This window comes from Pleurodeles waltl, chromosome 8 (assembly GCF_031143425.1).
Source record: "Pleurodeles waltl isolate 20211129_DDA chromosome 8, aPleWal1.hap1.20221129, whole genome shotgun sequence".
Classification (NCBI taxonomy): Eukaryota; Metazoa; Chordata; class Amphibia; order Caudata; family Salamandridae; genus Pleurodeles; species Pleurodeles waltl.
Window position 1 is genome coordinate 872,015,400 of NC_090447.1, and position 16,195 is coordinate 872,031,594.

Sequence of the window (16,195 nt, forward strand, 5' to 3'; positions counted from 1 at the left end):
TGAGGTACTTTCTCAAGAAACCTCATAGTTGCCTCAACTGAGCTGCAGACTTGTACGGCAGAGGAGCGAGAAGTTGAGACCAGAGAAAACAACTGCTGAAGTGGACGGCAGCAATATCGGTTCTTACTGTCCTCACAGGTAACAATTACCAACAGAAAAGTTTTTGAAAACCTTAAAAAATACTTGTATAGTTAATGTAGGTATGTTTTTAAGCTAATGTCCATTTATGATATTTGAATGTGCATCAATTACAATGCTGTAAGATAATGAAAAAAACAAGATAACAACGGGGGACTGAAATTTCAGATAACTGAGGCATGTTTACGCATGGCAAAGGAATCTCACGTACCTGCCTCTCTGCTTCCCTAAGCAGATTCCGGAAGCGCTCATCCCGTAGGACCCACTGGGGTAACTCAATCTGCCCCCTAAGTTGAACATCCTCCAGGCGTTGCTTAAGCTCCCTCAGAGCATTTATCTCCTCGTTTAGCTGAGACTGTTTTGTTCTGGACGCCTGGAGATCCAGCTCCAGGTCGAGAGATGTCCGTGTCATCAACTCTGCTAAGGAAGGTCTGCAGCAGGATGGCTGAATTCACAAAAAATACACAAACCACACATTTCATAACAGAAAAACAAATTAAACTGAAGGGGTGTGTAAAATACACAAATACGTGGAATAGTCACAGGTGTCGATACTTGAGAAAAAAAAAAAACACTTACCATCAAGATAAACAAACTTCTTTATTGGTTAACAAATTGTAGCTAAACAATTAATCATTAACCCTATATGAGCATGTTTACATCCGGAAACAAGATTTTAAATTGGACGTATCATCTATCAAAATAATAATTTGCGATGGACATATGGCAAATGAAAACTTTTTAAACAATTTAGCTATGCTTTCTCTGCTTCAAGTTCCTTTCAGTTCCAAGTCCTTCTTATCCATAGTTTAGGAAAGAAGCTTTTGCAATGCAATGGGTCTCGCGTTTGCCTGAGTTAGAGCTATCAGCGTTTTAAACTCCTAAACAGACTTTTCTTGCACAAACTGAAAAGTAAAAGAGTTTCACATAAGCAAGCCGAAGGCCGCCATGAGTGCAAAGCAGATACACAAAAGGAAACAAAAGTTCGCTCGCAGTGAAACATATCGGCAAAAGTGCAATTATCCATGTAACTGGCAAAAACATAATTATCCATGTAACCTGCAAAAGTGCAATTATCCATGTAATAGGGGCGATGTAATGCAAAGTGCTCAATTATTGCTCAGCAAGAGCGCACTGCCTATGAAAAAAAATAAAAAGTAGTCCAGAAACCATACGGAAAACATCGAGCCTCGTATGTTTTCAGTAGTTGGCTGGTGCGCTCGAGGAGGGCTAAACACCGGAAAAGGCATGATGTATGCATGCCTTTCACTAATTAAATCAAGCGAATTTTAAAAGGCAAGACCATGAACCAACCAAACTGATGGGCGTGACATGGGCATGGTTAAAAGCCTATAGAGAGATTACACCAGGGATAGTGTGCTTTGCACGCTCGCCCCTTAAAAGGGACAAAATCCCAGAGAAGACACTAGGCAGCAGCAGACACCAAAGAGAGAATTAGCTTACACCTTCACAATACCTTTGAAAATGTAGCCGAACCTCACGATTCTTTAAAAAACGAATTCCGTTGAGATTGTTGACGAAGTCAAACTTGATAAGCAAAGCATAGGAGCATTGATGAAGTGGGTAACCTAGTGTTTTCAAAAAGGTCTACTTGGGACGCATTATATATCAGCTTTCAAAGGGTATGACAACTTCGCACAAGGGGATAAAGGTACGGCATCAAAATACACTTGATAAGCACTGTGGTTCAGAAGTAACAGGAAGCAGTGGGAAGAAAGCAACTGTGGGATGAATACTGTATCACCAGGTTTCCATCAGTAGAATATCATCATCTAGCACTTGACAGCCTCTGAATTTATAGTTCAATGCCCTTAAAGGGAGAATCTGCTCCTCATTTCAGAGGTTGAACATTAACACCATACGGCTGCAAACCACTATTTCCAGGCTTTCAGTCTAAAAGAGATGAGCAATTCACTGCTCACTTCAGATCAAACACTTAAGCTCTTTCTACAGTGGTGCTCACATGCCAATAAGAAATTCCAGAAAATATTAGAAGGCTAAAGAATTGAGAAAGATGCTATCAAGTAGCGATCTGTATTTTGTAATTCTTATTTTTGTTATGTTTTTTTTTTTTTTTTTTTTTAAACTTACGCTGATCATAAGAGCCATTTTAGCTGTGGTTCCATGCCACTTAAAGAAGGTGACATACATTTATATGAAAAAAATGGCACCAGAGTGGCTAAACACTGACCAAGTAAAAACTACATAGGTTTAGAGACCTAACTATACTGCTAGCAGTAGTAAAAACATGTATGTCATGGATAACTCGTGCTCTGGCTATCTGACGTCCCTAGATGGATGAGTAATTAACTGCTGGTCCTTGAATAACTGCTTCCTACAGAGCTTTGCTGTTATATAACGTTTTCACATAAAAAGATCCTGCCTAACCCAGTTGAAAGACATTTGTGATAAACCTGCTCTGGTTGTGCAGGTATTCGCAAATAAACAAGTTGTGAAGCTAGGTATCAGGAGAGCAATTTTTTTTTGAGCTCCTGGTTAATCTAATCTAGTCCGTAACCTAAGTGAGCAAGGCCCATGGGCATCCATACCAGATTTAGCACTGCAGGTTAACTAAGTGACCTATCTACCGGCATCCTTCATTTTATCCATAATGCTGTTTCAATTATGTCCCATGGAGATAGGTATCCTTATTTTATATCATGAGTATCTGCAATGTATTAGGCTCCAATTTCTTTTAGAGTTAACAAAAGAGGCTGGTTTTGATTAATTTTCCTCTGTGCTACATTCATCCTCAATCACATCTGGGTTTTTTTGATAACTCAAAATATTTACCAGAAACTCAACCAATATCAGGGCACATTACATTGAACCGACAAAGCGCGGTGTAGAGACTCGACTCTTCAATCAAATGCACTGGGTAGGGGGGACTATGGGGTGCAGAATGGGTAAACGTGGAAAAAGCATAAAAGGATGAGCGAAGATTGAAGGGACATCAATGGCATTCCAGAGGCTATAGAAGGCTAAAACTCTCTGTCCCCTTTAACGGTGCTTCATCTGTTAAAGAGTAAGTGCCGGAGTCCAAAGTTGTGCTGATAGCACCGCAGCCGTTGCTACTGTATGTCGGCATGCCAATTACTAAGACTGCATGGTCTTGATTTCATCCCATGCTGCTTTAATCAATCACCAGACATTTCAAGTCCCTTTAATGCACTCTTGCAAGTTTATTCTTTCTCCCTTTTACTTTATATCTTTTTTTCTCCTCCTTTTCCCCATGTGTTTTTTTCACTCTCTTGCTCTGGTTCGAAATCTGATAGAAAAAACATTGTGGTGATCCCCAAAAATGAATACCGGTGGGCCCCACCGTTTCAAATAAAGCACTGCCTTGAAATGCCATCAAATCTGGTTGAGTCTGCAACTTGCATGGACGATACCTGCAAAGTGCTCCTCGATTAAAAAGCTTGGCCAGCTCTAAAGGTCAGTGCTTCAGGACATGGGGAGCATCTGTTTTTGTTTTCTGGACCTACAAGCGCCAAGCAAAAGGCTGGACCAGTAGACTGGCCTCCTTAAAGCCTTGACTCCGAATTGGAGAATGTTAAGCCATACCCTGGACACTGTCTTCACACATTTGCCACAAAAGAATGCACTATTAATTGAAACAGTAGTATGGCTGTCACTCACGCTTAATAGAGACATTAACTTATTTTTTTAACCAACTAAACCTCAACCTTTACTCTCCGCCCTAATGGTATCTGATTGATTTTAAAAGCTCAACTTTGAGACAATAATGAATACAATACACTTAAAGTTTCATTTGCAGTTCAAAGGTTCCACTTGCCATTAGGGCATAAGGGAACAATTAATTTAATCTCAAGATGCACCAGAAATAATTTAAAGTGACATATTTGGAAAGTAGATAATTGTGTGGGGATATATTTTCACAGTCCTCACCTGCTTATAGCGCAGTGTTCGCCTTTCCAGTGTATTTCGAATGAAAGGAGCTTTTCGAGGCAAGGTTGAACTGTCGCTGTCACTGCGGTAAAGCTGTAGGGAAACAAGGCAAGAATTATAACGTATTTTAAAGCATGCTTGTTATAGCTCAGAGTTTAACTACTTCACTGAGCTATTTTACATTATTATAGTATATACATTGATCTGTGGAAGGCAAATGCAACCATATTTTTCAGCATAAAGAGTAGAATAACCACCGAAACAAGATTAGTGCACACTAATAAAAGTAAAACAGTGCTTCCAATCTCCATAGTCTTCAAATGAGACTTAGTGGTGAACAAAAACATAGGTTTACTGAGACAAATTACCATGGGCGTCTATATGAAAATAAGTCCACTGAATGTTCACCCCACTACATTGCAGTAGTTTCAGGTTTTAGCCTCAGTGACTTGCACTGAAAATCTAGATAAAAGTGAACTGTGAAAGAAACACTATTATATCAACAAGCATATGGGCAGAATAGTCAAGATGGCTCGCAAAAACAGTTCACAATAGATGCTAGAGGGATTCAATTGGGTCCAATGCTGCAACAGTTACAGAGTGGAAATTTGTTTTCGGTATTAGGACCAGTTTGCATCCATGTAGTTAACCAAAATGGTAAAAACCATCTGCCACACAACAGGGCGAATGAGAAGATTTTTGTGCCAACTAATATAGGTCTAACTCTAAGCACTGGCAAGTTCCATCTTCCTAAAACTAAGGAGAGACAATAAACCTCTTATAGAAATAAGACTATTTTCAGCAATTTGCAGAAAGTGTGTGTATGAAATCTGGTTATTAGTTGAGAGCCCCACTCAAGTAATAATCACAATCTTTGTCAGGTTGAACAACAAAAGTCACTAAATAAACCTGCTCTTATTCCTATGGTAGCTATGCAAAAAAAGTAATCAGGCATAACTGAGTGCTGCATAAATACTTTACACACTGCCTCTAACAGTAATAACATGACACAAAAGAACAAAAATCTCACACCATTTTAGAAAAAGAGAACATTTTATTAAATAAGATGACATCAAAAGCACGAATATCCAATAAGTAGAACCGTAGATATGAATTTTTAAAGTTTCAGTACAAATAGCCCTAAATCCCGCTTAACTGGTGGTGTTGGACAGAGCCCAAGTCAAAAGTTGAGGCCGACGGCGATAGAGCATGGTTTGGATACATGGACCACGTTTGCAATGGTGGAAAGTTCACCTTCTAGCTTAGTTCTGTTTCAAGAGAAGCCACTGTTGACAAGGTTGCCAGAGGTCAACCTGCAGACTGGATCTAGAGATGTTCATCAATGGCAAGTTGGTGAGTTCCTAGGCCTTGGTTGGCACACTGCGCTGGACACCGAGGCAGGTGCAGTCAGCATAAAGAGCTGGCCAACAATTAGAAGTCTGCATTGGCAGGAAACACAGGGTGGCCATTGTCGATGCAGAGACAGCTCTGTGTGGGTAAAGTTTGGGGGTCTGTACTCTGTCAGAACTCATCAGCAGTAGACAGCAGCTTTCGCCTCAGAAGTCCGTCATGTTGAAACTGGGGACAGTTCTTTTTTTTTATTTTTTACATGAATAGCTCAGCCTCTGGAGTTCAGTTTTTGCAATTTTAAGATTGGATAAGTACACCAACACCAGTCAAGGCTCCAGGACCTGGGGGGGGGGGGCACCCCTGGAGGGTAGGACCGACTCCAGCAAGGGCCAGCAGCAGGGTACAGGCAGGTCCAGTTGGGCCTGGCCTATGGAAGCTTAATGTGTCCCTGTATCCCAAACTAGAGGTGAGTCAACTGACTCCTGGAGTCACTCTGGGGTCCTGGGTTAACGACAAGCAGGTCCAATCTTTCTTCGTGCTTCAGACAGCAGTGTTGCAGTGTAGTCTTCTTCTCCACAGGTCCAAGAGTGTTCGGATGACAGATTTTGGGGTTGCAACATTTATGGCTAGTGCTAGCTTGTGGGTCTGGGACACACCCTTTGTCCAACCCCAAAGTGTTTCTGGTCAGTTCTTCCCTTTGCCCCGGGTCGGGCACTAGCCTGGATAGTGAAACAAAGGACAGGCAGGCTCAGGTGTGAGCTGCATTTGTCAGTGACAAGGCAGGCATGTTCTGAAGTCAGGAAGGGACTGAGTACAGCCCATGGGTTAACCTTTGAAGCTTATGAAGGGGCTGGGTAATCTCCCCAAGGCCATCCTACTCAGGAGAGGAACACCCTTTCCACACCCAAGTCCTTTTTGGCCGCTGTCTGAAAGGAGTCTATATCATACTGCAGGAGGACCATTAACAGTCGTGTGACTCTGGACACTGGCAGAAAGACATTTGTTTTTGGAGGCAAAATGGCAACTTTCTAAAAGTAGCATTTCCATAATAGTAATTTATAATCAGATTTTATCATTAAATAGCATTTAAAATTACAACTGAGTAGAAGTATTTCTCTAACTGTTCCCAAATAGAAGGTATCACTTATTAAATATAATAAGGTAACCCAGTGTTAGTCTGTGGAGGCTGACCTTGCCACAGTGAAAAATGACTTTGGGATTTGTTTTTTGCCAAGACATGAAAAGCTTAAGTACACATCCTATTTTTTTTAAATACCATGTACCCTGCCCTTTTAGGGCCTACCTTACGAGTGACTTACAAGTATTAATAAGGAGGGTTTAGGCCTGGCAAAGATATATTTTGCCAGGTCAAAATTGCAGTTTAAAATTGCACTACAGGCTGCAGTGGAGAGCCTGAGACATGTTTCTCAGTGCTATTGTAGTGAGTGGCACAATGAGCATTACAGCCCACAAGCAGCATTCAATTTACGGGCCCTGGGTACATGTAGTACCATATACTAGGGACTTATAAGTGAATTAACTGTGACAATTAGGTGTACACCAATTGTACTACGTTTCGAACAAAGATCAGAAGCACTTTACCACCCGTTAGCAGGAGTGAAGTGTGCACAACCCTAAAGCCAACTAACACTGTTTAAGCAAGGGGAGGCACAATTAAGGGGTAACCCTGAGGAAAGGGCCAGCTCCAACAGGGGGTAGCACTAATTAAGTCTCGAGCTCCTGCTTTAAAATCAAAGGTACTTGGCCTCATTTCTCTACCCAGGGGAATTTATTTTAAATTTGGGGTCTAAACCCACTAAATAACCTGTGACCATGGAGACTAGCGTGGGTATATTTTCCACATGCCTCAAAATGTAGACTGAACTGTTCATGCAGTGACACCAATTCCTAATGAGAAATTATGTAGCGCTGTCCACAGGGTGTGCCCCTGACAAGCTCCCAAGACTGACAAAAACTCACTGCTGTGTTCTGGGCTAGCTGTAAGCAGGGAGTCAATGTCTGGGGAAATAAGACAATACAGTAACAGCATAGAATTGCCTTGACTTGCACAAGCCTCCCAATGCTATGACTCCATCTTTCAGATGCTTGAAAAGCTTCACACTATTGGGGGTTAACAATTTAGAAGAAAGTGCAATTGAAGAGCAGCCTCCACATTTTATAATGTTAGAATCCAAGATGAATTTGAGGTTAAAACTGGCGATTTCATTTACCTCTGAAGATCAGTGGCACACTTTTTTTTTTTGGTTTAGAAACTAACATGCGGTCATCCAACTTTGTGTGTAGGATTAAGGACTGGTCAAAGGACAGTATCAATTCACACTTCCGTATTATTATGTACCACAAGATGTCAACTGCACAGGATTGATGTCATGAACAGAACATACAATAAAAGCTAGAAGGTGAAAGCTATGTAGTGTTTGCTCACTTGGAAAAGGGATTTAAAATTGGGCATCTACAGAGCCAAGTTCTTTTGCCAGGGAAGGTGTCATTGCCACAGTTTTGAGTTTCATCTTGGTAAACCCTACCTCTTGGCCCAGTACTCAAACACAGCTGCAACAGGGAGTGCCCATACTATCTTAGAAGCAATGAACAATGGAGACCACAGCACACAATGTAAGCAGCAGTACTATATATGTAATTGCATCCAAGGTATGCAAAGTTCAAATGGATAAAAGGTGCACAGAAATCCCAAGTTCTCAATAGAAAGTCTCTTTATTTGGAAATGTTTGCTTCATTGTGAGGTAACGTCCATCCAACACATCCAACACGTGTTTCGTCACGCATGTGACTTTTTCAAGGCTAAAAAATGGGTATGGTTGTAAACAGAATATAAATCCCCAAGTTATAATGTTGGAATCCCGTCTATTTAAACAGCTGGTAATTGTACATGTTCCGACAAGAAATGTCGATACAGTCCGAGAGTAACAGTAGTTATAGAGGCCTTGATACGCCCAAGACGCAGTCCGTAAACTTCCGAGTGCCGAGAGACGTCTAAGTCCAGTTCTGTAGAAGTTGTGACGACATTTCTTGTCGGAACATGTACAATTACCAGCTGTTTAAATAGACGGGATTCCAACACTATAACTTGGGGATTTACATTCTGTTTACAACCATACCCATTTTTTAGCCTTGAAAAAGTCACATGCGTGACGAAACACGTGCTGGCTGTGGTGGAAGGACGTTACCTCACAATGAAGCAAACATTTCCAAATAAAGAGACTTTCTATTGAGAACTTGGGATTTCTACGCACCTTTTATCCATTTGAACTGTGCACACCTTGGATGCGATTACATACATAGTACTGCTGCTTACATTGTGTGCTGTGATCTCCATTGTTCATTGTCATGTGTGTATAGCTGTACACACTCTTTGTGCTTATGGGTAGTAAGGCACCTGACCACTTGCACCACTTATAAATGACATTATATCGTTGCTATTAATACTGTGTTTACTCCCTGGAAGTGCGGCATCCTATACCCCTACTACCCCCTTATTTCTGTCCTAGGCTTTTTCCTATCTTAGAAGCAAGCGAGGTGGATGCAGCACTGCTCTTTCCCAAATGTTAAGAGGAAACTGGCAAGTTGCACCTGTCCTGGTGAAGCCAGGACATGGCTCCTGTGGAAGTTCCACAGTACTGCTGTAGAGTGACCTGGTGCCTGCTACCCACAGGCATTATGTGACAGTTACAATGGGAACCTCAGTCAAGTTACAGGGTGTGTCCTTGTTGGACTATCTAGAGCAGCTGATTTGTTGGATGTGATGCTCTGACACCATGAAGGAAATAATTTATCCTTCCTCCAACAGGGTGTTCATGTGCTGCCAGTGGCAAGTGAAAGCAATCTGTAGGCAGTCAGGGAGGGAATGGGGGAGGCTAGTCCTAGAGGGCCTGGATGTTGTTGGCTGGATCCACAGCCTCTAAAGATCATGGTGGGTTCCGTCGCTAGAGTGGTGGGGCGTGGTGATGTTATGTAGGTGAACCACTTTCAAAGCCTCAAAAGACATGACATTTCTGGGAATGCTGCCTCAAAGGGGGCAAAAAGCCAAGGGAGTGTGCTGTGACCTACTCCCTTGATGTACTTTATCTCTGAAGAGACGGGTGCTTGGACGTTACCTGAGAAATCCTTGGATTTCATAAATGGATGGCACTGAAGCACCACGCTGGTACTAAATGTCCTGCCTAAGCAGTCAGTAGTGTTCAGCTCAGAGCAGATGCTAATTTGCTGTGCCTTGACCATCACAGCAAAGGAGGTTGATTCTTCTATGGAAAGGCAGTGGGAGGCGGGTGCGGGGGACTCAACCCAGTGTCAGGCCAGGTGTCCAGCCCACTGGCCTCTTGAAGGTCCATGTGTAAATGGTCATCACTGAAATAATAAGATGCATTATCCCTGTTATCTACAAGATAGTCCTCTACAGCATGCTGCCTAGGTTTAGGGTCTGAACCAAAGAGGTTTTAAATTGCCTCTGGTTGACTCTTATGTAAAGGTAGCATTCTTTCAGAATCAGACTGAGGTTAGACCAACCTCGTCACCACTTGTGGGGGATTCAACTTTAGTCAAGACTGTGTCAGCACCAGCTTGGAGTCAAACAAAATAACTAGGTCCATAAGTGGTGTCACTACAACAAGGTTTTCCTTTCATTAAGACTTCAAGTGCGAAAATGATCTTTTGTAGCAATGGTCTCCAGAACAGAAGTGGGTTTGTGTCCTGGACTACAAGCGCAAACGGGTTTTACCCACCTTCCGATGGTATTCGGCGACAACAAAGTTTAGCTTCACAGTCCTGGATTGTCATGAGATACATCCGGGCTTAGTACTCACAAGACTTAAAGTTGTGGGAGAACTCTAGACACTAGAGACATACCTCATGAGGGTCTGTCACAAACACCTGCTTGAGACATTCCCTGCAAGGCCTTAACCATGTAGTTTCTTGGAGGCGAACCCGTGTTTTTTCACAGTGTGCAAAGGACCGTGTTCCTTTGCACACTGTGAAAAAATGTTTGAGAACCAATCGCCAAAAGCCAAAGAAGTTTGTGAGCAAACTTGGTGTCAAGACACAGTAAGAAAGAGAGTGACATCAGCGAACAGCGCTGGTGCACATGTATGGCTCTGGCATTACTTCCGGAGTGTGGAAAAAGAAGAAACGGGGCTACACAATACACCTGCTGCTGCAAAGGAGCAACCCTGACAAATGATCTCTGGAACCGGTATGGGAGTATTCAGAAGGTGAGGAATATGCAGCTAGATCCACCTGGAACAAAAGATGTAACTATTTAGAACGTGAATATTAAACAAGATGCTCCTAGTATCCATCAGAAGCAAAATATGTAACTTGTTAGCACTTGAATATTAGACAAGATACTCCCATTATCACACCTTCGTTTATGGTGTGATTCTCAACACTCTTCCTCATCCTTTTGTCCCCATGTCCAGTTCCTTGCACAGCATTTCATCCTCTAAAATGGCACACTGTTCTTCTGACCTGCAGTTTCCTTTATTTGGTTTTGGAACCTTTGTCTTACATCACAAATGTAGACTATGGATGACCAAACAGTTCTATCTGGGAGACTGATCAAAGTAATCACTTTTGCCCATTTTGAACAGGAGGCGGCACCTTTTTTCCTGCTGCTACACTCTGGAAAATTATTCTAGACCTCCTTTATTTCATGAAAACCCCATTGCTTTTATAAGGGTCTGAAAACATCTCTTTTTGAAAGTGTTACTTAAGCACGTCTTTATACTTACTCTGCAAACATACTGACTTCGTGCTCCAGGCGTGAAAGTCTGCGAACGGACAATAGTACTACTGCGAACAAAAGGTGAACCACGGGACCTGCGGCTTGTTCTCTCTTTGGGAAGAATACCAACATCTTCAGGAAATAAGTCATCTGTGTTGGTCTCCTTATCCACCTACAATAAATATGATATGAGAATAAAAGCTATAGAATATCTAAACAGATCTAAAAGAGGGCAAATAGTAACAAGCAAGTTCATTTTACACTATCATTCTAGCAATTTTACCATCATTTACTTCAGGCCAAAATGTAAAACTGATGAGAGTATTTGCTTTTGCATTAATTGAATTGTTCAAACTTCCTTACAGGAAGCTTTATTATATCCCTTATCTCAGTCTGATCTCTTAAGTTGACTATTAGTTTTAGGCAATATGCTATGACAAGTATCATGTTCGTTAATTGTTAACCTTTAGAGTTCTAGCTATGTAGCTATCTATGCAGCTGTTAGCAATGTCAATTTGACACCTCAGGCTCTACAGTTAGGTTCACTGTAAATGGTACCAACACATCAGGGAAAATGTGAAATCAAGAAAATAAAAAGCATGTAATAGGAAATCTGTTAGTTATGAAAGAACATAAAAATCAGAACAGAGTGGACAAGGGAGAGTAAACATTTGTTAAAGCTTCCTCCATGACCTCGGAGAAGTTGGAAGGGAGATACGGAGGTTCAGCTGTGAACCGATTACCTCCATTCACTGTTGGGGGTGAGTAAATGCTCTTTGTCGAGGCCATTTTTTTAACCTTGCATTGAGGTCTCTAAAGTCTGGGGAACTGATCATGCAGGTTCATATTCTGCTTTAGGGGAATTAAGAGTTTAAGCAGGGAATGTCTACCTCACTCTTAAAGTGGGGGTGGACAGTGTGTGAGAAGGGGCCATGTATGAAAAGGATGGAATTGGTCATATAAAGCGTGGGTTACAAGCAACTACAAGGATAGATTTGATTACACAGAAGTGGGCAGGGATTAAAAGATGCAAAAGATTTTGATGAGATGATGGGTGTAAACTGAGAAAAGAGGAGGACTGCGAGGGGAATGAGGGAGATGAGCAGCACAAGGGTAGCCAATCTAAGTTATTTATGAGGATAAGTCAGCAGTAAACGTGAAGTATGTGGATTCTGAAATGGCTGAGAAAGGGGAGGGAGTAGGCAGGAGAAACCTGAGTATCCTGCCACCCAACAAGAAAAGGATACAAAGACATTCTAAGCAGGGATAATGCTAAAATGATTTAAGTCAATCAGCAGGATGCAGAACATGGGATGTATTTTACTAATATCATGAAATATTTTGAGAGAAAAGTGTTTATTACATGGCCCAACCAGGTGTCAAGGACTGTTCCAGACTACCTCAATACATGGGGCTAAACACTGAGACTCAAACATTGTTGAACTTAATTTTGTTTATGACTATGGAGCTCAAATCTGGTTTAATTCACCTGGTACAGATTAGAAGAGAGGCTGAAAAGAAATCTCCAGAGTAAGGCACTTTTAAAATTATTTTTCACTTGTGACAGCCGATGGACGAGAAATTACAGTTCCCATACAATGAGGCAGACTTCTAGCTTCAAGATCAAAACTAGATACATTATCCTTGTTAGAATGTAGTCACTGAAAAGTGGATTCGTTGATCTGATGGGCACACTTTCTCTATGTGGACCCGTGGTGTAAAACACTCATAATAACTCAGAAGAGTCCTGTTTTAAAAGCCATGGCATCTGGAACTTGTTAGTATCCTTTCTCAACCTTCAGGCATTCAGGTTTTTTTGTATCTAATCAAACATACTCCAAAGATTAAAGAGAACAGGTGGAGAGAGAGTACACATTGTCCTAACAGAAGCCTATGTTCAGGTAACCTCAATAGTGGACTTTAGACTCCCTAGAAAAGCATCATATCCAGATGCGGGATCTTTTTGGTGGAAGTAAGGGATGGGGTTAAAAAAAAAAAAACAATACACAAGCAGCTATGAGGTTCGCAAAACCAATTGTAATGTAACCAAATGTATGTTTGCACTAATATCAAATAAGTGCCTTTGTGGGGAGGCAAGCCACACTAGTTATCGAACGGATGATGTATTTGCTGCTCACTGAAGGCCCAGTTTGGAAGAACTTAGGAAAAAGAAAGAGGTATTCTCTTTTTTCATGGATGGGGAGGGACAGCTTTTGCTATAAGTAGGCTGTGTGGAATGGTCGATGTCTCATTTTGTTTCTTTTTTGCTTGTCTTGGATGATTAGGCTGTACACTTTTTGGGATTCTTTGATCAGGTTTTGGCTTGATTCAAACTAATTTCGAAAAGTTTTTTTTTTTTTAAACCAATAGGACAATGTTTTTACATTTTAAATGTAGTGTATTAACAATACTTTTTATGAAGGTATAGAAAGTTTTATGATTTGTTTCCAAAATCATCTTACATTGACTTTTATTCTCGAGTCTTACTGACACACTCTGGTGATTATATGTATTTATTCTTTCAAGAACCTAGATGTTAACTATTTAGCCTGTAATACTACTAATGTATAGTAGGGAGGCCTTCTGATGACATACTAAAAGCCACTAATACAGACATTTAGCCTAGACCTAATGTATAGGAAAGACACTTATGGACGCAGTCCGAGTTCCAAAATCATCCCATTTTGATCTCAACCAGGTCTGTTTGCCAAAATTGGGATTAAAACTGGTGTAGTATTATCGCCATTTTTGATCACACAAATATCACTGTGTAAAATTTGAAGAAAACTGCCACCTTATAAGCTTTGACGTTTGGGAAGGGGAAAATATGTAGCAATGTCACATACAAGTGATATAGCACTTTTGCTCTCAAAGTGCTATCCTGCTTGTAGAATCTACCTCGGACAATGTTACACAAAGTTGCACTAGCACCCAGCGGGCATGTGCACTCCCAAGGCACTATAGTATTGCTGAAAAGGTTAGGGATGCTTGAGCAGCATGTTCTGCAATAAAGATCTTGCTGGTGCTATATGTGTCCTAGTGCAATCTTAAAGGGGGCATTCCTCATTTTCTTTTCTTTCTTTTTTTTAAATATTTTATTTTTGCGATCTAGTGGAAAGAAGTTTATTGGTACATAGCATCGTAAATATCAGTACAAAAAAATAAAAATAAAAAAACACCTTTTTTTCTGGAATCACCCAAGTGGAAAGGCAAAGAGTCCACACAAAATCACATCTTATTTAAAACAGCAAAGCAACATAGCATTTCATTACTATGACAGTCACAAGCAAAACTCGGCAAAACATTGTCTTGTCACCCCAAAATCACCTTTAATTCCTAAGGGCCCTGATTCTTTGAGCATGCAGCTTCTCCTGCTGTTTGAATTGGGAATTTTTACTTGAGGCACTCCTGATTAATGAGAAAAGTACAAGAAACTGTATGTGTGTTAAGGTGCTACTAAACGAAATTATATAATATCTATGGCTGACAACGCGTTAAGGATGTAATTTGTAGATATGTGTCTGATTCAAACTATTATGAAACTTTATGGACTAATGGCTATTCATAATGCTTTTGGACCTGTCTGGCGATGCAACAATTAAAACTGTGCCTTTGCAGCTTTTCAATAAATACAAGGTGACAAAAAAAAAAAATGGGGAATTTCCAGGGACTTCCACTTCTGTAATATTAATCATTGTGCGACCAGAGAAGCACTATATAACAATTGTCGCTGTCTCACTGAGACTTGCCTATGCGGCAATATCTTAAAAAACAAGGGCACGAGGGCTTATAAAAATCTGCCACTGCTTACTAACTGACGTAAACATTTGCTTCCACAAATATGCTAGGGTTGGACAGGTGAAGCATACATGGAGCCAATCTCTCTGCTTGTTGCCGCAGCTAAAACATGCTGCTGAGATGGCGGGGTCCATTTTCTGCAAACGACAGGGAGTGTTAGACAGCTGCATAGGCAGTAAAAGGCCATTCTTTTAAAATTAGCTCCACAAATTACTTTGTGGGCCATTACATTGTAGTGGCTCCAGGAGTGCAGGACTACCTTGCATCCTGTCAAGGTTGTAATTTTGGACAGTGCTGCGGGCATCATCTTGTTCCACAATTGCTGGTACAGAAGGCTATATTGAGTCCCTTCTCCGTTAAGGTTGCTTGCAAAGTGGGCTTTAGTGACTTATTCCGAGAATTCATTCCTCTACACCCGATTATGACACATGAACTGTCTAATTTGTAGACATAAGAAAAGGTTAACTCAGGAACGATAGCAAAATTGCCAGCAGTCGGCTGTTTTTATGTCCCCTGCCAACATAAAATCATTGAATCTAGAACACCTCACCTTTTCCCATCTTCTAATAGATCCAGTTTCTAGATATAGTCCTAACCTTGTGCATTCCTTATATGCATCTGGGGATCGAACAAGGGGAACTGGATTTGCTCTAAGTTGCATAGCTGTACTCTAGTATATGTGGAAACTTATATCGAGTGCATTTGGGCAATTCGGGGATCTTAAGGAATACAGGTAGCCGAGTTTCGACTTCTTGCAGCATGCATTGAAGATAAAAAAAAATGCATGTGGCTATTCACTGTCACTGCCCAAGTAAACCAATCGAGGAAAACAACCTGATAGAACATTCTAATATGCAGTAGTGCCAACCCGCCGTCTTCAATATTCAGTTAGACTGACCTCAGATTCTCCTGCCACAGGAAGTGCTGAATTGCTTTCTCAACCTCGTCAAAGAACTGGTGTTTGACTTTAGTTATAGCATTCTTGAATACAAAGGCAAATAACAGAAGAATGGTCACTTTAATTAGGGCTACATGCCCGACAATGGATAAGGGCAGACACTGCCATTTAAGTAACAGTTTTCGTATTGTATTAAGAGTTGCTATGTAGTTTAATGCAAATAGCTCAATAAAGTAGTGTGAAGCATAGATTCCTAAGTATCTTAAAGGGCGGGTAGCCTCAATAAAGTTGACTTAAACATGGATTCCTAAGTATCTTATAGGGTG

General features: G+C 41.0%; 1 protein-coding gene across 1 annotated transcript in view; it reads right to left on the reverse strand.

Moving 5' to 3' along the window:
- The window catches only part of WWC3 (WWC family member 3), a 404,774-nt gene that overhangs the window by 13,538 nt on the left and 375,041 nt on the right, over positions 1-16,195 (reverse strand). The window contains exons 19-21 of the mRNA XM_069205154.1: positions 11,181-11,345; positions 4,069-4,161; positions 350-583 (exon numbers count right to left, since the gene is read on the reverse strand). Coding sequence (XP_069061255.1) covers positions 350-583; positions 4,069-4,161; positions 11,181-11,345 — 492 coding nt within the window. The remainder of the gene's footprint in view (positions 1-349; positions 584-4,068; positions 4,162-11,180; positions 11,346-16,195) is intronic.